This window comes from Bos javanicus, chromosome 4, assembly GCF_032452875.1.
Source record: "Bos javanicus breed banteng chromosome 4, ARS-OSU_banteng_1.0, whole genome shotgun sequence".
Lineage (NCBI taxonomy): Eukaryota > Metazoa > Chordata > Mammalia > Artiodactyla > Bovidae > Bos > Bos javanicus.
The window spans coordinates 31,250,923-31,274,408 of NC_083871.1; the positions used below are offsets into that span (position 1 = coordinate 31,250,923).

General features: G+C 44.8%; 2 protein-coding genes across 5 annotated transcripts in view; one reads left to right on the forward strand and one right to left on the reverse strand.

Moving 5' to 3' along the window:
* DNAH11 (dynein axonemal heavy chain 11) overlaps positions 1–17,826 on the forward strand; it is a 364,495-nt gene extending 346,669 nt beyond the window's left edge. Inside the window, exons 77-82 of one of the 2 annotated variants that reach the window (XM_061413681.1) lie at positions 5,816–6,058; positions 10,227–10,409; positions 10,489–10,604; positions 15,751–15,863; positions 16,342–16,482; positions 17,432–17,826. In XM_061413681.1, coding sequence (XP_061269665.1) covers positions 5,816–6,058; positions 10,227–10,409; positions 10,489–10,604; positions 15,751–15,863; positions 16,342–16,482; positions 17,432–17,679 — 1,044 coding nt within the window. In that variant the 3' untranslated portion in view covers positions 17,680–17,826. Of the gene's footprint in view, positions 1–5,815; positions 6,059–10,226; positions 10,410–10,469; positions 10,605–15,750; positions 15,864–16,341; positions 16,483–17,431 lie in introns of those variants that run through there. The other variant, XM_061413682.1, reaches the window with a different exon arrangement.
* The window catches only part of CDCA7L (cell division cycle associated 7 like), a 213,438-nt gene continuing 207,317 nt past the window's right edge, over positions 17,366–23,486 (reverse strand). For all 3 annotated transcript variants that reach the window (XM_061413689.1, XM_061413688.1, XM_061413687.1), the window contains 6 exons: positions 22,310–22,381; positions 22,015–22,176; positions 21,163–21,288; positions 20,090–20,239; positions 19,126–19,262; positions 17,366–18,687 (listed from right to left, as the gene is read on the reverse strand). In XM_061413689.1, coding sequence (XP_061269673.1) covers positions 18,657–18,687; positions 19,126–19,262; positions 20,090–20,239; positions 21,163–21,288; positions 22,015–22,176; positions 22,310–22,381 — 678 coding nt within the window. In that variant the 3' untranslated portion in view covers positions 17,366–18,656. The remainder of the gene's footprint in view (positions 18,688–19,125; positions 19,263–20,089; positions 20,240–21,162; positions 21,289–22,014; positions 22,177–22,309; positions 22,382–23,486) is intronic.

The following is a 23,486-nucleotide window of genomic DNA, read 5'->3' on the forward strand; positions in this document are numbered from 1 at the left end:
CCCATTCACGCAACTGGAAAAGAAACGTCGAGGGTGCAACCTGAGGGGCATCACTGGTGTGGGTGTTAGCCCTTTAGAAATACAGGTAGCCGCCCTTCCTGGACAATCTGGTGAGGTTTTCAGGATGAAGATGCTTGTTTGCCATCTTCCCTGCTCACCAGACGGCGCTGCCTCTTCCACTCACCAGAGGAAGGGAAAGCTCTGACTGGTTTGGTGGCAGAGGCTGCAAAATCCCAGTTATTTCATTCTCGTGCAGATGTGTCCCGCTCACGCTGTTTACATCATGAGAGACTTAAGCTGACACTGCAGCATCTGCAGGATGTCTTTTTGCCATTTCTCACGTTGGTTAACATACTTGGCGATTAGTATCTTTGGTTGCATGGACACCTGATTGAAGAGTTACCCATGGGTGGGTGCTCTGAGGTTTCAAGTTCCACCACTCAGAATGTTTTCAGTGACTTTGTCCTGTTAGGGAAGATGGATGAGTTTCTTGTTGGGTAAATGAGGTGGCATTTAGAGAGGGTTCCCCCATGGCATGTGCTTCAGAAGGTTCCTGGCTTTAAAAAAAAAAAAAAGAAGAAGAAGTTCCTGGCCAAAGTTAGGGAATTAGAATAACATGGTTCTCTTATGTGAGGTGCGTACTTGGCAATGCTAAACAAGTAGTAAATTACTTTTGGAAAATAAGGTATCGGGTCACCCGAAAGTTGTCATATATTAACAATCATGAAGTTGGGCTTTGAAGTAAAAACCAAAACAAAACTCGGGTTCAGATTCAGTTCTTTCTTGAGTCTCCTGTGCAGTTGTGGCCACATCACTGAACCTGAGCCTCTGTTTCATCGTCTGTGGAACAAGAATGGCCCAACTCATGGCTTCACTCTCAGGCTTCAAGACTGTTAGAATAAAATGCCTAATAAATGGGAGACATCTTTACTATTACAGACTATAAATTTTCATAGTGTATATTTTTCACTTGACTGTACTTTATATAATCAGCAGCTAGAACCACGGAAGCCATTTGTTAAATTTCATCAAGCCCCGCTCTGTGCCAGAGGCCTGTGTTACACACTTCATGTGCACTGTCTCTTCTCATTGCAGTCCTGCGAAGCAGATATTATCCCAGTCATCACAGAGGAGACCCAGATTCAGAGAGCTCAAACAGTTGCACAAGTAGCTAAATCAGGATTTGAATTCGCACTCAGGCTCCAGATTCTCTGCAGCCCCCTGGCTGGCATGCTGACGTCAGTAGTCATGGGCTCATGTCACAGACGGACCTCCACGTGTCCTGTGCACGCTAGGTGGCACAGGGTGGCTACTGGGAGAATAACCTTGGGCAGTCCTGGAGACCCAAACCCTAGTCCTGGTTCTGCCACTAACTTACTGTCCAGCTTTGTGCCAGCCCATCCTGTGCCTCAGTATATTCATTTGTGAAATGAGAGTATTGTCTCGAAAATCACTAATGGACCCTAAAGGCAGAAAACAGGATTCAACCTTGAGCAATTTCCCTCCCAGACTTTGGCGACAGGGCATTTTGTTGTTGTTCTTTTTACTCAAAAGTTCACAAGCATATACACTCGTTTAGACTCACAGTGAATTGGGAGCTTCTTGTCATAAACAGGGCTCCTCGGAGAGGCAGTGGAGGAAGTGAGCCTTTCCTTAATTACCAGGAAGGAGAAGGTGAAAAGGATGACAGTCAAACAGACTCAACAGAATGGCAGGATCCTGGCTTTCCCAGTTCCTAACGATTCTACCTGCAGCATGCCCTGCGCTGATTTCTGCAGAGATGGCTGGAATTCTTGATGATTTTTCATAATGTGGAGGCTCATTCTCCCTGAGCACAGTTCCATTGATTCTTTCTGTTAAAATACTTTATTGAGATATAATTCACATCCCATAAAATTGACCAGTTTCAGTTGGACAGTCCAAAGGTTTTTTGTGTGCACTCAGTTATGCAGCCATTGCCGCAGTCTGTTTTAGAACATCTCTCTCACCCCCAGAAGATATCTGGACTCATGAGTAGTCCCTCAGCATCCTGTCCTCAACATCCCCCACTCCCCAGCCCCAGGCGATCGCTAATCTTTGTCTCGAGATTTGCCTATTCTGGACATTTCATGTAAGTGGAATCAGACAATATCTGGTCTTTTGTGTCTGACTTCTTTCACTTAGCATAATGTTTTCAAGGTTTATCCATGTTACAGCATATATCAGTACTTTATTCCTTTTATGGGCCAAATAATATTCCCGTGTATCAATACACTCCATTTTATGTATCTGTTCATCAGTTGATGAATATTTGGGTTGTTTTGGCCTTGGGACTATCATGAATAATGGTAGAATAAATATTCCTGGGTGTTTGCATGGACATACATTTCCACTTCTTTTGGGTATATATATAGAAATGAAATTATTGGATCACATGGTAACTTTATGTTTAATATTTTGAGGAACCAACAAACTATTTCCCAAAGTGGCTGCACCGTTTTATATTCCCACTGGCAAATATGAGAGTCCTCTCCACATCCTCACGGCGGGTGTGAGGCGGCATAACACTGTGGTTGTGATTGGCGCTTCCCTGAAGACTAACGATGTTGAGCATCTTTTCCTGTGCTTATTGGCCATTTGTGTGTCTTCTTTGGAGACACGTTAATTTAGAACAACTGATTCTCTGAGGTGTAACAATAACCTTATCAAACAGCTCTTCCCCCAAAGGCAAGACAGGTGGCCACTATGCAGAGTTAGAGTCCCATCAGGAGAAGCAGCTTTTCCCCTTACATGGGATGGGAGAAGGCTTAGATGCAGAATCAGGATTCCTAGCGCTCCTTGAGAATGTTCACATCTTCACAGCTTTCTTGAAGGAGAACACAAGTCCCTGTGTGAACTAAGCCTCGCTTATGCTGCACTTGCTTGACATCACAGTAGGGAACTACAGTAGAACATGCTCGGGTTTTGTTTTTCCTTCTAGAAAATTAGTGTGTACTTGCGACAATCATGTCTCTTTCTAGGGTGCAGGAAAAACCAAAACTAACATTTGTAAAAGGCTGCTCTGTGCCTAGCAATTGTGTGCCTGTGTGCAAAGTTGCCTCAGTCATGTTTAACTCTGTGTGACCCCATGGACTGTGGCCCGCCAGGCTCCTCTGGCCATGGGATTCTCCAGGCAAGAGTACTGGAGTGGGTTGCCATGCCCTCCTCCAGGGAGCTTCCTCCCTGGCAGGGGTGGAGCCTGCCTCTCTCTTTTGTCTCCTGCACAGGCAGGCAGGTTCTTTACCATTAGCACCACTTGGGAAGCCCAGCTATTTGTATACTTGTCATTAAATTCTCATAGCCACGATCATTAGGTTGATGTTATGAACCCTACCTTACTGATAAGATTGAAACTCAGATAAACGGTCATTTTTTAAGGCCACCAAAGCACTCAAAGATGGGAACTGAACCAGATCTAGCTGGCTATAAACTTAGTCCTTCCCTTTGATTTTGCTGTTTTCCTTTGCTTCGCTCCTTGCCCACTATAGAGAAGGCCCTCTTCACACACTAGTAAACAGACTGCCTAAGTCTTTCCAGAAAGCGTAGATCATTTGCATTCCTAACCACATTATATGAATATGCAGTCACACACATGTCCAGGCCCCAGGCATTTTGAAAGTTCCAAATGATTCCACGGTTTGGTTACTTTCTCTCCTTGAAACTGTTTAACTTTTGGCTGTACTGAAAGATAATTTAGCTGTTGCTCTTAAAATTTCTTGTAACTAGTGAACACTAATAGGGAAAACCAAGTCCTTGTTTGTAAGGAATAAATTCTGGCTTGGATATATTTAGTTTAACATTTGGTTTTTATATTCATATTTTATGCCCATATTTTAATTTTGGCTAACTTATCTATCAAGTAATGGTGAGTTTAAATCTGCTTCATGATTTTGTTTCAGTCATGGTGAATTGGGTGAAATTTAAATGTTGATTATTTTGATATATAAATATGAAATGGTAGAAAATCTGAATAAGTGAATAAAACAAACCAAATGAATGGATATAGTTAATGGAGATAGTCCACAATGCTCCTTTTCATATTTATTGGGTCAAGGTCTGTTTCTGGCAAGATGAAATACTGGATAATTTCAAAATTCTCTTGGTACAAAATAAAAACAAAAATGCTAACTTTAATATTTTAAAAGGCCTTTGGAATTCAGGAAAGCAGTTGTGCACCACCACCCCTAAGGACATGGGCTCCCCAGGCAGTGTGGGGCTGTGGGCTTGAGAAGGCAGGGACAAAATGCTGCTACTCGCTGATGACAGAACTGTGTAGAAAATCACACTTATTTCGTCTCCATTAGGCTGTGAGTTCCTTAAGAACTACATTGTATGAATCTCTTGTACCTCCAGAGCTTATTGGGGTACACTAGGTAATCCGTTCAAATGATGGAATGAATTAATGAATAGCCACTCTGTCTCCAGCCGATAGTGAGACCAGAAAACATAAAAATACACAATTGCAGAGATAAACCCCATTTTCTGAAAACAAAATAATAACAAATTTTTTTTTAATCTAGGCATAAAATAACTACATTAGGTGATGGTCTTTAAAAACTAGTATCCCCTGTGCGTTTAAGTGCATGTAGACAGAATTTACAGCAAGAGAGGTTGGGAAAAGTAAAACAGAAGTATCCTGGTCCCCTGGGAACTAAAGAACAATCAGGGAAAGATATCAGAGCATATACTGAGTTAACGAGAAAAGTATAAGGGCTTGATTGACTCTATTTATAGCTGGTTAGAGATGGAAACCCATAAATCCTTTTTAAATTTTTTTAAACTGGGGTATAGCTGCTTTACAGTATTGGTCGGTTTTTGCTGTACAAGGAGGTGAATCAGCTCTCTGTGTACATATGCTCCCTCCCTCTTGGACTGCCTTCCCATCCCCCTCCATCCCACCCATCTAGGTCATCACAGCTGCGCTTACATTTTGAAAAACTGCTTTCTAACATTTAGACGTTCTGGTATTGCTGGTCACCTCGTGTTGGTTGAGAACATAGAACATTCTTCCGGGTAAAACATACACCCTTGGCCCAGCCTGAATGAAGGGGTGGGCGTGATTAATGCCTGAGGACTCCAGCCTCTTATTAGGCAACTGTAGATAGGGTACCAGTATGTGCCTCAGGTCTGCACATCCTGAGATGAGCTACAGACTGCCCTGAGCAGCTCAGAGTCATGGGGAAGTCACAGTCATTTGAATCATAGTGCATACTACCCTATAACATGTTCATTACACACGCTCATACACATTTTTTAAGATATGCACATATAATCATGCATGCTTACAAAATCCACATGTATGATACATAAAATAATTTGTAGTATTGTAGAAAGTACTATGAAGTCATACTAAAATGAGTTTAGAATTAAGATTAACATCAAACAAATGCCTGGGCAAGTTACTCTGAATCTCGATTTTCTCTCTGCAAAATGGGATATATGGGGAGAATTTTCTCTCTGCAAAATGGGGATATATGGGGAGAATCAGTGACTGCAAACATGTAACAGGGCGACCAGAACTCAGTAGATGACTCAGCATGTCCGTTCCCTTTGTGTGCATGTATCTTGTTACCCCTTCTAAGGGACAGATTCACAAGTGTTCCACAGAGGTCAGCCAGGTACCATCCACGGAGCAAAGTGATTGATGACCAGAGGGTCGTGAAATATTGTGGAGAGTGTGCCCTCTAGCTAGCACTGTGCTGGGACCATCTTACCAGAGTGTTCCCTGGGTGTTTAGGAAGGGAAGACTGATGTCCACTTCAATTTGGAATAACTGACTTTTCCTCTGGGCTTGAAGATTGATGATGAGCTGATGCTGGCACCAGGATTTGCAGCCCCACCCAGCCTGGACTGCTCAGGCTACCACCAGTACATAGAAGAGACGCTTCCTCCAGAGAGCCCAGTGCTGTATGGCCTCCACCCGAACGCTGAAATCGAATTTCTGACGGTCACATCCAACATGCTGTTCAGAACCTTGCTGGAGATGCAGCCCAGGAATGCAGTGAGCAGCGAGGAGCTGGGACAGTCCACAGAAGACAAGGTAGCAGGTCGCTTTTTCTTTTCTGTTGTGCATCATACATACACCAATGCACACCAATCCTGAGTGCCCAGCTCAGTGATTTTACCTCTGTGTACACACATAAGCACTACCTCCCGCACTCCAGGATGCTTTCCTGGTGGCTCAGCTGGTAAAGAATACGCCTGCAATGCAGGAGACCCTGGTTTGATTCCTGGGTCGGGAAGATCCCCTGGAGAAGGAATAGGTGACCCACTCCAGTATTCTTGGGCTTTCCTGGTAGCTCAGACAATAAAGAACTCACCTGCAGTGAGGGAAACCAGGGTTCAATCCCTGGGTTAGGAAGATCCCCTGGAGCAGGCCAAAGATACCCTCCTTACCTCTGTCACCACAGATTAGCTTTCCCAGCATTTAAACTTCAAATACATGTGCTCAGCATGTACTAGCTGACTCATGGCCACTCCTTTCACTGCTCATTTGTGAGATTCACCCACGTTATTGCATGGACTGATGGTTAATTTTTGTTTAGTATTCTACTATGGTGCTGGTGATAGTTTACTCACTAAGCCATGACCTACTCTTTGCAATCCCATGGACCATAGCCCACCAGGCTTCTCTGCATGGGATTTCCCAGGTAAGAATACTGGAGTGGGTTTCCATTTCCTTCTCCAGATCTACCCAACCCAGGGATCAAACGCACATCTCCTGCACTGCAGGTGAATTCTTTACCATCTGAGCCAACAAGAAGCCCAGTACTCTACTATGTAAATATATAATGCTTTATTTATTCCTTCCATGGCCAATGGGTATTGGGGTTTTTCCCAGCTTTTTGCTATTATGACTATCACAGCCATGAACACTCCTGTATGGTCTTTTGTCTGAAGACAAAGGTAATTCCCAAAAGTATCTTCGCATAATACTCATTCCTTTATACCCAGAGGTAGAACTGTTGGCTCAAGGGAGTAATGTTCAGCTTTAGTAGATACTCCCAAACCTTTTTCCAAAGTAATTGTACTGTAAGTTCCAGTTGTTCCTGCTCCTTGGGGGTCTTCTAAATAATATTTCATTGTGGTTTTAACTTTGCATTCCCTCAGTTAACGAATAATATTGGGCATTTTTCCTATATGTTTATGGCCATTTGGATATACCTTCGTGTGAAGTATTTGTTCCATCTGCTTGTCAAATTCTAATTTGGTTATCAATGTTTATCTTACTGATTCATATGAACTCTGTATTCTAGATATGTGTCATTAAGAATATGTATTGCAAATTTCTTCTCCGTATGTGTGGCTAGTCTTTCAAACAGTATGTTTTTGGCTCTGTCATTTTATGAGTGTTTTTTCACCTTTTCTTGGGAGACCAGCATTATTCTTTTGAAGGTATTTATTGCTGTAGAATAGAAAAGGCAATGGCACCCAACTCCAGTACTGTTGCCCAAAAAATCCCATGGATGGAGGAGCCTGGTAGGCCGCAGTCCATGGGGTCACTGGGAGTCGGACACGACTGAGTGACTTCACTTTCACTTTCCACTTTCATGCATTGGAGAAGGAAATGGCAACCCACTCCAGTGTTCTTGCCTGGAGAATCCCATGGACGGAGAAGCCTGGTGGGCTGCAGTCCATGGGGTCGCACAGAGTTGGACACGACTGAAGTGACTTAGTAGTAGTAGTAGTAGTATTGCTGTAGAATAATGAGGATGAGAAATGGACATCAAATAATTTTTTTACCTTTAAAATCTTGTTTCTCATTAATTAAAAACCTGAATTTTTAAAAAATTTTCCCCAGTAAATTAACCTTTTTTCTTTCAAAATTACCAATCAAGGATTCAGTTTGTGGGAACACAGTAATCAGATCTAATTATAGAGAGGTCCCAGGAACTTGCTATATTATTTCTTGAAATTTTTCAGTTATTTCTTGAAATAAGGCCATTCATTGAGACATTTTATAATTTAGATATTTTGAAAAGAGATGCATGGAGAAAATTCATCTATTTGGGAAGATCTATAATGTTAACAGGGACTTCCCAGGTGGCCCAGTGGTAAAGAACCCGCCTGCTAATGCAGGAGATATAAGAGATACAGTTTGATCCCTGGATTGGGAAGGAGAGCAGGGCAACCCACTCCAGTATTCTTGCCTGGAGAATTCCCATCGTAAGAAGAGCTTGGCTGGCTGTAGTCCATTGGGTCACAAAGAGTTGGACATGACTTTCCTGACTTAGCATGCACACCCAGCGTTAATAGAACCAGAGAGCATGTGAGGTCATCATCTAGTTCTGAGAGGGCTTCAATCTTTCCAATAAGGAAGCTGATCATTAAATCAAAAAATGCAGAACGAATAAGGTAAAGCTACCTCAGCATTTCCTACAGACAAACCAGCAGCCATCTCCCAGATACAGTTTTTGTGTATCTAATAGGTGCTATAGAAAGTGCTTTACAAACACGCCGTTTGATCCTCTGAAACTCTGAGTGGTATTGATGTGTGTGCGCTCAGTTGCTGTCATGTCCGACTCTCTGCAGCCCCATGGACTGTAGCCCACCAGGCTCCTCTGTCCATAGCGTTTCCCAGGTAAGAATATTGGAGCGGGTTGCCATTTCCTTCTCCAGGGGATCTTCCTGACCCAGGGATCAAACCTGTGTCTCCTACATTGGCTGGTGGATTCTTTACCACTGAGCCACCTGGGAAGCACTGAGTAGTACTGATACCAGGATCTCTATTTCAGAGATAAACTTCGGTGACTCGCTGTGGTCATACAGCTTAAAAGAGCCACTGAAGGAAACCAGATTCTAGCGGAGTCCCAAAGCCATTCTTGCACCTAACTTCTCAACTGTACTGTTTCATACTCTCTGCCGCTGCTGTAAATGAGCTCAAGATTTCAGGATCTGGTGAATTATCTGCCAGGGCACTAAAGCAGTTTGCAAGCATCACATCAGAGCCCCAGGCCATAATCCAAGAAATCAAGAAGGAGAGGCTGCCTGAGGCTTGAGGACAGGGAGTATCTTCCAGTCTTTTCAGGTGTTTGTTGGTTTTCCCAGGTCTGCAAAACTGCATCATTAGAATAACTATCCACATCAGAGTACTATGTACATATGCACGTCCTCAAGGGAATAAATCCTTCATTTGTTTAGGGCAACAGCTCTAGAAGATAGGAGCTTCCTTCTTGTTGAAAATACTGATCCAAACTGCCTCCCAAATTTTTGGATGTGTCAGCCACAAGGGCAGCGTAGCAGAGTCACCAGAATTAGCTCAAGTTTAAGTGGCCCCTTTGGTTCATTTGACTTTTCAAATAATTTGTTTTTAATTAGCAGATTGCAAAAATGGGCTACCCAAATAGTGAGGTTCTCCATGTTCTGATCAAAGAAATGTAGTTATGAGACTTCTTTTGTTCCCTAAATGCTAACAGTAAGTAAACTACCAATAGTAACACCTCCCTGACTATACTGTGGGTGTTCAAGAGGGGAGGGGCTGCATTGTTTGAGAGCGACCTGAGGGGGTTGGTGATGGTGCTGAATAGAAATGCAGAGACGGATTGGGGCAATGTAGAAGCAGCTTTTACTGCTTTACCAGGCAAAGGGGCCGCAGCAGGGTGATGCCCTCAAGTCTGTGTGTCCCTCCTGGATGGGTCGAGGAGTCTTACAGTGTTCACAGAGTAGGCCTCAATCAGCTTGTGGACAATTCTTGCATCGGTTGGCATCAAGGTGGAGTTTCAAGCATCATCGACCTTCTGGTTTCAACCAGTCTGGGGTCTGTGTTTTTGTGGTCAGTAGTTGTCTTCTGGAGGGGGCGTCTGCTTCCTATAAAAACAACTTAGGAGTATATGTCAGGCGTTTATCCATATCTTTCAGAGAACTGTGAATTCAGTGATTCGGCCATGTGGCAGATTTATAGTCTGAACTGTTACCAGTTCCCCAGTCCAACAGCTATTATTTGTTCACATTTCCCAACCATTACATTAGCTCTTGAGTCAGTATTTCACTTCAGAAGACAAGGACCCAGAGGCTTGTATGTGGTTTCATTGGCAGTGCCATTCTGCCCACCTCCTGGGAGTTAGTAGTCATCTTTTAAACTCATTAGCAAGCATCTTTGGGAGTTGTAGTATGTATTCTTAGACGTAAAAAGTAAGAGGATATACCATCATCATGATCGAAAATGAAACGGAAAGAAGCTAAATCTTTGTGTTTGTTAACAATTTAAGGTTAAGCATGTCTTGGATGATATTTTGGAGAAACTTCCAGAAGAGTTCAACATGACAGAGATAATGCAAAAAAAACCAAACAGAAGCCCCTATGCCCTTGTTTGCTTCCAAGAATGTGAGAGGATGAACATTCTCCTTCGGGAAATCCGTGTGTCACTTCAACAACTGGAGCTTGGATTGAAGGTAAGTTTAAAAGCGGAACTAGAGCAGGCTTCTCCACATGAAAACATATTTACTCTGCAGTCGTCTTCTTCCCTGCCAGGGGGAGCTGACGCTGTCTCCTGACATGGAAGGCCAGCAGTCTGCCTTGAGTTTCGACGCAGTACCAGAAACCTGGAGCAAACTGGCTTATCCATCCACGTATGGCCTGGCCCAGTGGTAAGCACCCACACCCCAGCTCGGCACCGGTTTGATTTTCTGAATTATGCCTCATAGGAACCCTAAAGATTGTGCTTTGCTGAGTACATCCAGCCGTAACTGTGCACACCACCACCAGTTTCATTTGAGTTTCCTCGGTATGTTGCTTCAAAGGCAAAAACCAAGTGAGGGTCATAGCAGGAATCGAATTCTGCTTCTCATTGAGTGGCTGTCTGATCTTGGCCAAAATACCTGATCTCTCTGTTTCAGTTTATCACCTGAAAAATGATAAAAGGATTTCCTCAGTGAGTTGTCAGGATTTAAATGGCCGGGGGAGGCACCCTTAAGTTTACCCTCACCTCATCTTATACCTGTATTTCTGAAGCCAGTGCTAACTAATGGCATTTCACAGTGAACTTTTACCCCGGGAAGCAGTAGGTAACACCGCCTTCGCTATGTGGATAGGACTGTGTAGACATGCCACAGTCAGGGGCAGAAATTTACAGCTCCCTGAGGGCTGCAGCCAAGCACAGCTCGGCCTTGCGAGTCAGCACAGCGTTTCATGAGGCTGTCTCTACGCCTGGTTTTTTTTACGTGGACATTTGTTGTCTTCACTTTCCTAAGTTTTTCTTGCATTAAGCAGAATGCTACTCCAATCCTTGAATTGGAAGGCCCCATTAGAATTCCCAGTGGCTGCACATTGGAACTCCCCCCAAGGCACCCAGCTGTTCGCTGGGGCGGGGGTGCAGACACAGAGGAAGGCGCCCTGTGCACCTGCCGGATGACAGGAAAGCGTTGTGGCAGAGTCACTGGGTTTCTGTTAATGCTTTGAATATCTAAAGGCAGACTTTATACTTCTAGTCAAAAAGAATTTACATTTACACTTAAATTTTACAACAGTGATAACTTTAGACTTATTTCACCCAATCTTACCTTTTGATTCCTAATTTCTATATATTTTTCTTAGCCTCTTTTTTCCACTCTTCTAGCTTCTGCGAGTTTACCATTTCGATTATTTTAGGAAGACTTGACACTGTAACATACACACTTTTGATTTTTCTGACGCAATGTAACACCATTACTTTTTTCTTTTGGCATTTTACCCTCCTTCCAGTCTGGAATTAAACTTTAAACCACCATAATTTTATTTTTGTTTTGTTCATGGTCAGGAATTATTTTTCCTTAATAGCATGTGTTGATTTCTTTGCTGCTTTTTTCCAGTGCTTTAATTTTCAAATAAACACTCCTAATCCTTATGACTTAGGAAGAACTACTACTAACATCTCTACAGACAACTGAGACATGTTTATCCCAAGACAACCCAAGTTTTAATTCTTTTATAGAAGTGGGTTATAGGTAAGTAATTTGTAAACATGATAAATACAGGAAAAACCATTCAAGCTTCTGTCATGAGGTTCTATCATTTTAAGACAAAAAGACCTTGCAAGACTTATTTTTGCTATTGACAGACTGGGAGCTTTTTAGGATACTTTGACAAAGTCAAGTCATCTGAAAACAACAGTCTGTGGTTAAGTTTGACATATGTTTGAGAAAATGTAGTTGTAAAACTGCAGTGGTATGGAATATAGACCATTCAGAAAAATGTTAGAAGTTTGTAACATTATATCTTCCCCACATCACCTGTAAAGAGTTGTCATAATTCAGCTACTACACACTTTTGAAAATACTGTCAGATTACTAACTGGAAAGCCCAGCCACCTATTTGTTCCCGTCCCCACAAAGGGCATATCCGGAGGCCCTGCCGTCAGCACACACACAGTAAGAACTGCCCTGCTGGACTCTAGTCCCCAAAGAGAGATTCCTGAGAGATCGGGTTTGCAAAACTTAAGGTATTTCTGCTTGTTTTCCTTCCTCATCTTTTACAACTTTGGCACAGGGTCCTATTTTTTTTTTAATCCTAAAACTGAGCCCCTCTCCAGTTGGCATAAATTCAGGACACAGTGGCCATAGTGGGGCCACATGGTCAGCACTGCAAAAGGTGGAAAGGAAAAAAACTGGGCTTTAGATTCTCTGAGCTGCTGAATAAGCTCGACTTCAGACTTTCTCTGGAACCTTCAGTCACAGAAGGCAGAAATGCCATTCCTCATCTGAAACCACAGCGGCCCAGCAGTAGGGGTCCCCTCTTCACCGAGCTGAAGGATGAGGCACACAGCAGGCTCTCAGGGTATGTGGCAGGGAGGAGATGGTACTGCGTCTGAATTCTCTTTACTACACTCTCACTCTCGATGAATAGTTTACCTGGAAGTAGAATTCTAGATAACATTTTCTCTCCAAATGTCACTGTTACATAACTGCATCGTCTTCTGGCACTTACTATAGCTGGTGAGTCTGTTCGTAAAAACTTGTCATTCCTCCACAGCTAAGTTACTCTCTTTGGGAAGTTTTTAAGATTTTTTTTCTTAACTCCTAATGTATTAATGTTCTGTCATTTTTACTGATGTGTTTAGGTGTGGTCTCTTAAAAAGGCATCCTACTTGATACTGTGTGCTGTTAAAAATCTGAGTCCACAACTCTTTCCACCCTTTAAAATTCTTAGCCCTGCTTTTTTGAAAGAAGAAATTATTGTGGCAAGTCATGTAATATAAAACATACTGTATTAACCAAATTTAACTGTACATTTCAGTGGCACTAAGTACATTCACATTGCTGTCCAACTCTCACCATCATTCATCACCTTCCTAAACTGACTCTGTCCCCATTAAACTCTAAGTGCCCATCCCCACCCCACCATCTACAAGCGTACTTTGACTCTGTGGATTTGACTATTCTAGGTACCCGGTATATGTAGAATCAAACAGTACTTGTCTGCACCAAGTATGTATTGGAATGCATTTTTAAGCTTTGTATGTCCTACAGATCATATCTGCCCCCACCAAGATATACAGCAGGCTTTCACCAGCCGTCTATTCATACACAGTAGTGTACATACGTCATACACACCCACCTTGGCGTCCGCGTGTTTTCCCTACGTCATCTGTCTCTGTTTCTTAGCCCTTCTTCCTTCAAATAGTGCCTTATCTACTCCTGCCTGGACTCTCCTCTGTCAATGTGTATGTCTCTGTGTTCTGGTTGGTTGTCATTTCTGGCTGATCGTCATTGTATCTTTGTCTCCTATTCTCTTGTCTACTGTTTCTCTCCTGAATTAAAAAAAAATATTAAAAAAAAAAAAAATCACTGTCCAAAATCCATTTTTGGTTTCACATTGTGTATTTTGAAGGGAGGGAAAACTACCTGACCTAGTTTTCTGAAGTTTAAACATACACATTAAAAGTCCTGATTTTTAAGATTCTTCTTTTTTATTTTTGGGTTCCCTTCCTTCTGGTTGATTGGATTTGTGGGTGGTTTTTCATGCCATATAATCAGTTATCTTTAGACTCAAGTTACAGTTTGGCTGATTATAAAAGTAATTTAACCCATTTGTTGTCAGAGGACTTCATAGGTGTGATTCTATTGATCAAATGCTGCCTGAAGCTAACATAATTTTTCCCTTTATAAAAAGACTTCATGTTTTTCCCTGGCTTTCCAGGGGATTCTCTATCTCCACAGTCTGTATCTTAGTAAGTATTGTGTGTCACATTTTCTTACAACATATGTCCCTGATTATGATGATTCAAATTTGTAACTTAGGAAAACTCAAATTTTCTAGAATTGTATTAGCAAATATGTTTCAACATTCATCTTATTTTCACTCCAACTCTAACTCATTTCTATTTCATTTTGCTTTCCTTATTATTCTGCCTTATGCTGTTTAACTTTTTGCTTTCATTTTTATAACTGTCTTTTTGAGATTGTTTCCAACTTAATTTCCTCACTTTTTCTTACCTTACCAGTTTTAACTCATAGGCTCAGAAGGTAAATTTTAGTGTCTGCCTACAATGCAGGAGACCCAGGTTCGATTCCTGGGTTGGGAAGATCCTCTGGGGAAGGAAATGGCAACCCACTCCATTACTCTTGCCTGGAAGATCCCACGGACAGAGAAGTCCATGGGGTCACAAAGAGTCGGAGACGACTGAGCGACTTCACTTTCACTCGTTACATACACGCTTCATGAGAAAAACTGGTTGCTGCAGTTTATCCTCTTTCACATCTCAAGATAGTTTTTTTCTACCTTTGCTTTTCCTGTTCCTTGCCTTTCTTCTTTGTGGGATCTATCTATAAGTATGTTTTCCCTAAACCAGCTATTTGGAAGAATTTAATATGGGGCAGGGCCCAGAGCCAAGTTCTAAGCTCATAGGAATTTTCAGTGTGAGCCAAGTTCGAGTGTGAGCATTTAACCTTTCTTCCGGGTGGTAGTCTGTGGGCATGAGGTCCTCACTCGGCCTGCTGCCTTTGCAACCGTGAACCCAACCAGGCCCCGGGATGCGGCCACGCTGGCAGGGAGCGACTTCAGCCTAGAGAGCTGCTCCACAGGCGTTTACGTGGGGCTTTCTGCTCTGTGCTCCATCTCCCCCCCTCCCCGTTTTCAGCAGCCCTTTAAAAGCTACCTATCAAGGCTTCTCCTATTTTTATGGAAGTTCATTTTTCCTTAGCCTCTGTGAGCTGGCTTCCTCTCAGGTATGTTTTAGATGTTTGCTCCCTCGGGTAATTGTTGTGCTGATGGAGTAAGAGGACATGTTGTAAACACAGCGGCTTCTCAAACTACAGGCTCACGATGGACGGAAGATGGCTGGTCCCCTTGATAACTTTTCCTTCCGCTCTTTCAGGTAATTACAGCTTGTGCAGAGGCCGCTATCACATGTTCTGCTGCCCTTGCTGTTCCTGGGAACTCCGATTGTACAACAGTCATCAGAGCCTTCCCTTGCCCATCCTCAGACACACAGGGATGCGTCTCTGTGCACCCCGTCAGCCCAGATCACATACAGCTACCCACGTAGAGTCACCACATGTCACTGGGGGGTCACTTGGAGGATCTAAGTGAAACAGTGGTTGAATGAATGGAGTTTTCCACACTTCTCAGTGTTTCTAACACTTTAAGGGGACAGACGATTCTATTACCTGGTCATCAGGTAACAGTTTCACAGGTTACCAGTTCTGGACCTCTCTACCACCACCCACCCCCAGCACCCCTTCATCCCCAGAATCTAATCTTACTGGAAAGATTTAGTAATGAGAGCACGTTCATTTCTTCCTACCTTCTATTCCCCAGGTTTAATGACCTCCTCCTGCGATGCCGGGAACTGGACACCTGGACACAAGATCTCGCCCTTCCAGCTGTGGTGTGGCTTTCTGGCTTCTTCAACCCTCAGGCCTTCTTAACAGGTAAGAGCTGGGGTAGGGCAGCCCCTGATGCTGATGGAGCCATGCCACGAGCAGAACCCCAGCCTCATGTCCCTGGAGCTGCTCCCCTGCCCTGGTGACCCGTCCTCACGCGGCGGCCACTGCCAAGGAAAAAGGACACCAGGCAGGACGGGAGCAGCCAGGTGGGTGGAGTGTGGGTCACCCAGAACACGTTCTCCATCGGGGCCCACAGTCTCACGCGGCTGTGCTTGGCCGCGGTAGTTAGTGCAGAAGCAAACCAACCAGCCAGCGGCACTCAGGCATGGCTATTCCACTCAAGCGCCATCCACAAAACTGGCCTTTGTTCCACCCCTGCTCTAGTGCAGCCTGGCGGGTAATGCCCCGAACACCCCATGGGACCACAGCTCACTTTGGGTGGACACTCGGCTCAATGGGGGCTCCAGGGAATCTTATGTATATGACTTCCTCCTGCTCACACCTGTCCCTCCTCCTCCAAAAGCGATCATGCAGACCACAGCTCGAAAGAACGAGTGGCCACTGGACAAAATGTGCCTGACTGTTGACGTTACCAAAAAAACAAAGGAGGACTACGGGCATCCCCCTAGGGAAGGCGCTTACCTCCACGGGCTCCTCATGGAAGGTAAGATGCCCCCAGGAGCACATGCAGGGTTATCACACTTAGAACCTTTCTCACTTGGGTGCAAGTTGGTATTTGTCCTTTGCTTATTAAGCCTGGTGGGCTACAGCCCAGGGGCTCATAGTCAGACACAACTGAGCAACTAACACACTACTCCATTTCTCACTCACACTAGTGCTTACTTACCTCACTTCTGGCTTTCAGATAATTTAAATGGTAGGATGTGTGTCCAGTGGGAGCCAAATCTGAAGGTAAGGATTGCGATTGCTTATATAGACTTATATTAAATCTACTACTTATGAATCTGGGGGACGGGGTAGAAGACGGAACATTTTCCACTCACCCATGCATTCATCTTATCTTGTAAACATTTCCTCTTCTCCTGAAAGGCTCTTGGAGAAAGCGTTTCCAAGTCTCTGCCAAGATGCTCCTTATCACTTTACAGACCCGAACTTGAATTAAGAAGGTGCAGTAGGAAGGGAACGTGGTGAACTGCAGATTTCTTACACTGTCCACAAGCATGCAGATTCACCATTTTTTAAAAGGAAGGACAAACTAACTTGCTTTATTGGGTCTGGATTCTCACAGAACCTGTTTTCATGTAAGTTTTTCAAACCTTTTGAATTCAAATGATTTAGTTTTGTTCACAGGAAAGTTCGGGGGTAGCTCGGGAGCATGAGCCTATGCTTTTGAGGAGGGAATGGCAGCCCACTCCAGGATCCTTGCCTGGAAGATCCATGGACTGAGGAGCCAAGTGGGCTACAGTCCATGGGTTGCAAAGAGTCGGACACGACAACAAATCTCTGCTTACAGTGTCTGCGTGGCTCCCAGTCACCAGGTGATGAACCCTCCTCCCATCTTGCCAAGGAAGCCACTGACACGCAGCAAAGTGACAAAACCAGAACATTTATTGCCTACACCAGCACGCTTGTAACCCGTGTCTCTCCTGCAGGAGCCAGATGGGACAGCCAGTCAGGAACCATCGTGGAAGCCCGCCTCAAGGAGTTAAGGTCCGCGATGCCAGTCATCTTTGCGAAAGCCATACCAGTGGACAGACAGGAAACCACACACACGTACGAGTGCCCTGTGTACAAAACCAAAAGGAGAGGCCCCCACTACGTCTGGACCTTCAGGCTAAAGAGCAAAGAAAAGGCGGCCAAGTGGGTCCTGGCGGGCGTGGCTCTGCTGCTGGAGGCCTGACGTGGCCCTGAGTCCCCCTGGCTTGGCCGGAACACAAGCAGCGCCTGTCGTTGCTCCTGGGCGTGGTAACGTATCCCACTGGGAGGCATAACATATTCTGGCTTATGTAACTTTTGAGAAAATTAAATGTGCATTAATTTTTTTAAACACCATCCTTGTAGAGAAGGGGGACAAAAAGAAGCAAATGTAGAAAAAACATGGGAAAGGGACATATTTTCAATAGGTTTCCCCAGTACCCCTCTACTGCCCCATCCTGCAACAAGATTAGTGCAGCTCACGGTTTCATCAAAATCCCACTGTAACTCAAAAAGCAATTTGGCTGGAGTGTCCTGGTCCCACATGGGAGTGTAGTTTTTATAGATATTAAACAAAAATCTCTAAATTAAATTTGCCTTTATATATTCTTTTAAAATACAGAAGCCATGGGCCCCAGGCAGCCGCCCTCCAAGGCCTCCAGTGTCAGTAATGTGACAGTCTACTTTTGGTTCAAGTTTTAACAAAAACAAAACTCTAGTTGCATGGTTAATTGCACTTTGTAATTTAGAGGAGCATTCTTCAATATAAACATCCAACAACCCAGAGCAGCTTAAACTATGGGGTTTGAACTATGGTCACTCATGATAAACTCAAGGGGGTGTAACCCCTGTAACGACCTGGCCTCCAGTTACTGTCTGGGAGATAAAGAGCTGCAATGCTGCGTTTCCTCCAGGACTTACCTGGAACTTTACTCTTTTAAACTGTGGTTTTTAATCATCTGCAGATACTTTTAATAACTCAACATACAAACAGGCCTGTGTATAATATATGTATACAGATTCCTCTCTCATCTTCCTGAGAAATCTTTTGAAGCGTATAAAAACAATCTTTAAAAAAAATAAGCATTTAGCTCTACAAAGAATTTCTGTATAAAAAGAAATCTTAGGCACAAATGGCATGTCTTGTTGGAGTGCTCCACAGTGAGCGGGCTGGTTCTTCTCTTAATTGTCTTCCACCAGCTGCTTTTGTAAGCTGAGAAGAAAGAGGAAGCATTAGGGGCACAGAGGCAGAGACACAGCAGCATCCCCCAGGGCACCACAGCCAAACTGCTCTCCCGACACAAGGTCAGTCTTCACTCCGGTCACTGCAGGCAGGCTCACCTCAGCCCCACATCCCTAAACCCATCCCCTCATCCCAGCGCACAAGCCTCCCCTCTCTGTCCCAGAGGGTGAGAAGAGCTCTTTGGTCTTCACAGCTTTCCCTGCCCGCCTTGTAGGCTCTATGACTGTTTGTGACATTCCCGACACACACAGATCCCGCACAGCCCGACACACACAGATCCCGCACAGCCGGCACTCGAGGTGGCTTCTAAGAGTCAGGCTGAGATGAGGCACCCCGGGCCCACCTACACAGTCTTCCCCTCTCCTGCTCCCAGGACTCTCACCCTCCGTTCTGATTTGCGAGGCTTACCTCTCCAGGTACTCCTTCACGTTGTTATAACCGTAAAACTTAGCCAGGTGAATGAGGATGCCTGTGGCACAGCGGCCGTCGCGCCTCCGGCAGTAACTGCAGTTGCAAATGCCCCGGCAGGGAGGGCACACCCAGTCCTGGGGGAGCAGAGCGGCCGCAATGTCCCGTCAGCGACAGGCCAAGATGACGCCCTGACCAAGCCCGGCTTGCCGGGCCTCACCCCCAGTCAGCTCGTCCTTCACCTTATGACATGTACTACCGTCTCCTTCCTCTTGCCTGTTTCAAAAAGGCCCAGAAAGGTGGACCACTCCAGATCACATGCCTGGGAAGTCAGCCCTGCTTTTCAGAGTACAGGCCTTCTCAGCTCACCTATGCAGAGCTGCAGTTCACGTTCAGCCGCAAATTGGGGACAGTCTACTTAGCCCTGGTCCGGCAGTGCAGTGGTTATGAGCGCAGACTCTGCAGCCAGGTGCCCAGGTTCAAGGGCACACACGCTAACCAGCGTACTATGTATTATTTTACAGAGGGAACCAAGCTGTGGGGAGGTGTATGTACCTACCTCACAAGGTTACAAGAGTAACAATGTACGTGAACTGCACTGACATGAAATCTCTAGAGCCGCGGGGGACACACAGCACCCTACAGGGCAATACCCCTGGCCTGGCCTGGCCCTGGGTAAATCCAAGCTAAGTGCCAGTGCCAGAGGAGAGGGGCACGCCTTCCCCTGTACAAACCACGACTCCAAGAAAGCTGGGCTCTGACCGTGGAAAATGAAACACACTCTTTTACCGTCCTGTGTGTTCTTTCTAGAAGGAAAGTCTCTTTTGCATTTCTGCCAGTCTCAAGAAGCAGGAGGAGAGGAGAGTGGTAAGGGTACAGGTCCCTGCCCAAGGGCCCCAGAGCCCCGGCCTCAGCTCGTTCCCTTCACAACATGGCTTGGGACGAAGGCGCACACCGTCCCTACCGGGTCCAGCAGCGCCGACCTCACGTCCTCCCCGTAGCGGTTCCGCAGGCACGGCCCGCAGAACTGCCCTCGCACGCCGCCGCAGCTCTGGTTCCGACACACTGTCTTGGTGTCGATGGTCTTCTGCCGACACTGATGGCAAGTGTTACCCTGCGGGCGAAGGCAGAGACTGGTGAGCATGGGGTTCAGAGGGGGCGCCCAGGGCCACGTGCATGAAGCTGCCCTGCCTCTCCTCTAGAATCGGGCACGGCTGTGTCTCTGGCCCAAACCCTGGCGCCCTCCGGGAGGCTGTGAGCACTCAGCTCTGGGGCCAGAGAATCCCGAGGACAGCCCGAGTCAGGAGCCTGGGAGAAACGAAATGATCAGGTGGGCAGAAACGGTGGGGGTCACTGAGTGATGACGGCGAACCCCCAGAGTATCACACGGCTCCAGCCCAGCTCCCAGCAACCTGGCTCCATTCAGGGTAAGACCTCCTGGTTTTAAAATGTTGGCAATTACATTGAAAACCTTTTAATACTATTTAAGACACTGTCCCATTATCTAAAAATGATGCAAAATACCACAAGCCATCCTCTACATCACCATTTAACAAACATTTAAAACATCTCCTACCTACAGAAGATATTCTGTCAAACTTCAGTTTCTGTTGGTTATATAAATATGTATGTTATTTATCTATTCCAATATTTCAATATATTACTTCAATATATTACTATATGGTAAATATATTAGTACAGTGTAAATATATTTCTATTGGTTATAAAAGCATTATTTTTTTCAGTGTTTAAAGCATAAAAACTACTTAAAATACAACGATAAATGTGATTTTCCAGACTATACCCCTGCTTGCTACCCCCCAGAGAGCCCTCTCTCCTGACGAGGATTACTGCACTAAGCCGTCTCCCCTTGCCCAGTTACAGCTGCTCCCGTTCAGAGCCCACCTCCGAGCCCTGGGGAGACAGATGCACAAGGGTCTAAGCCCAGACAGTTTACAAGCAGGCAGTTCAGGTACCAGTGGCTGGGAGTCCCCGTAAGAGTCACAGTGATGTGAATCGGCTGTTAGATTACTTTACCAGAACTTTATCATAGATTTTATCCCGAACAGTGATGGCCACGTTCTCCAAGTCCTCTTCAGTGATGTCCTCCACTGGCCGAAAAGAAGACACGCAGCGACGTCGGCGGTGCCCCTGGCATTTCCCCTGCAGAAACAGCCAAAGCAGAACTGCACATTAGATGCTCTGAGTGGTTAAAAAAAAATTAAAGTTTTAAACTCCTCAGAGCTCTAGGACCATTAGTATTAACTCGGTCCTTCTTTTATCTCCCTGAAATCATTCATGCATTTAGCCATTCATTGAGCTCCTATCCTTAGTGTCAAGCTTCCTGGATGGCAAGGTGACAAAGAATGACCAGAAACTCAGGGTCCCAGCCCAATGGATGATAGTCACCAGCTATAAACTCTGCAGACTGGGCAATGACCCACACTGAACAGCCACAAATAGGGTCCAGAGTTTTTTGTTCCAGGCAGAAAGCTCTCAAACTCCCCATTCCTAACAAAAAGACTGAGATTCATCCTGTACGTTCCCAAAAGCAAAACCTTGAAGCCACCCGGAGCCATCATCACCTCCACTGGAGATGAACCTGGGGTCCTAACCACTGAGCTGCTCAGTTTAGGCACAGGACAGCCCTAATGGCTTAGAGCTTAGACCAAGTACAAGCTCAAACCCAGGGGTCCTTACCCAGGTGTGGCCACAGGAGCACCCAGGGCATCAGGGAGCTTGGCCGTCTCAGCTCCTGCAGACCTCCCGGGTCAGCCCCTTGGCGCCCTCACCAAGCCCCAGAAGACCATGATGAACACTCCCGCATGAGGACCACTGGCTTAGACAAAGCAGCATTGGTTCGTTATAGTCATAAAATACCCCACTCACTGTCTTCCTTCTTCTGAAACTGTAAAACTCTTCTGCGAACTTGGCGGCTGACACAGTGAAGTTTTCCAGGGCGAACTTCTCAGGGGGCCGCGCGCTCCGGGCCGGGTTGGTCCTCCGCGTGACCTGTCCCTCTGAGAAGGCCCGCCTCGTGGTCTTCTTCTTCTGCAAGGAGAGCACAGACACAGGCATGCAACTGTCTGCTTGCCAGAATGAAGGCCGTCTGGCCATGGAGTGTGTGTGTGTGTGTGTGTGTGTGTAAATACTGGAGACAGTACATACAAGGAGTTCCACTTACAGAAGCTGAGTTCGGGGTTCGGACCGGGAAGAAATCAGGCATCGAGTTCAATTCCGCCAATAACTGAGCAAGCTGAATTCAGAAAAAATAGAGTCTTGCATAAATATTACTAAGTCTACTTCAGCTAACAGGTTATCACAAGTCTTTGGAGTTTGTAGCCATGAAAAACCTGAGTAGTTTACGTAAGATCTGACGAGTTGTTATATTTTTAACCTCACATGTAATGATTCTTATCTCCCGGGTGAGATGCTGAAATTATCAGAGGAATAAAATCTATGTCTGTTCCCTGTGTATAAGGACCAGACACAATGAAAACTGTCCTGGAAGGATCAAGGCCTGGAGCACAGGGTTAGACTCAGGACTGCGCCACTAATTCGCAGTATGACCGTGGAACCTACCACTCTGCCCACCCGAATCAAGTGTCATCATGTTCAAAACAGAAAATGCCCAATTAGACCATTCTGACAGTTACTGATTCTTCAGGCTGGTTAATTTCTCATCAGTGAAAATTTATGAAAATATTCCTAAAAATACCAAAACAACAAGCATTAAGTGCCAATCAAATAGATGTATGGGTGTCACTAACAAAATCATGAAGAACACAGTTCTCATGCGGAGATGCGGAGAAATACAATCCTAAAACTTTTCCTTAGCTAAAGACTACTATGCCTCTAGATAAACTTTACCCAAAAGTAAAATTTATATTAAAATTTGTATTTCCTTAAGTAACTTATTAGACATATTCTAAGACTGCACATACAGCATCATTATATTATGCTTTTTTAAAAGAAAATAAAAAGTATACCAAAATACTAAAAGTGTTTGATAGAATTATTTTTAAAATTCTGTATATATAAAAATTATGAAGCAAACTAGTTACTGACCATATATAGAAAAACTGAATACACATAAAGATTTCACTTTGTTCCATGGATTATAAAGTGATTCAGAACTCCTTGGGTGTTTTAATGCCTAGACCCCTTTCGTTCCTCCCCTGATATCTCCGAAGTGCAACAGCTAGGCTGAAAGCTGCCTGCCTGCCCTGCACAAGTAGCTGTTCCGTGGGCTTCACGACACCCTATTTACATGTTGCTCCCTTCTGCTGGGACAGGCTTTTTTGTCTCTAAACCACTGTACATTTGCAACATAATCTGATCAACAGTAACTAGTGTGAGTC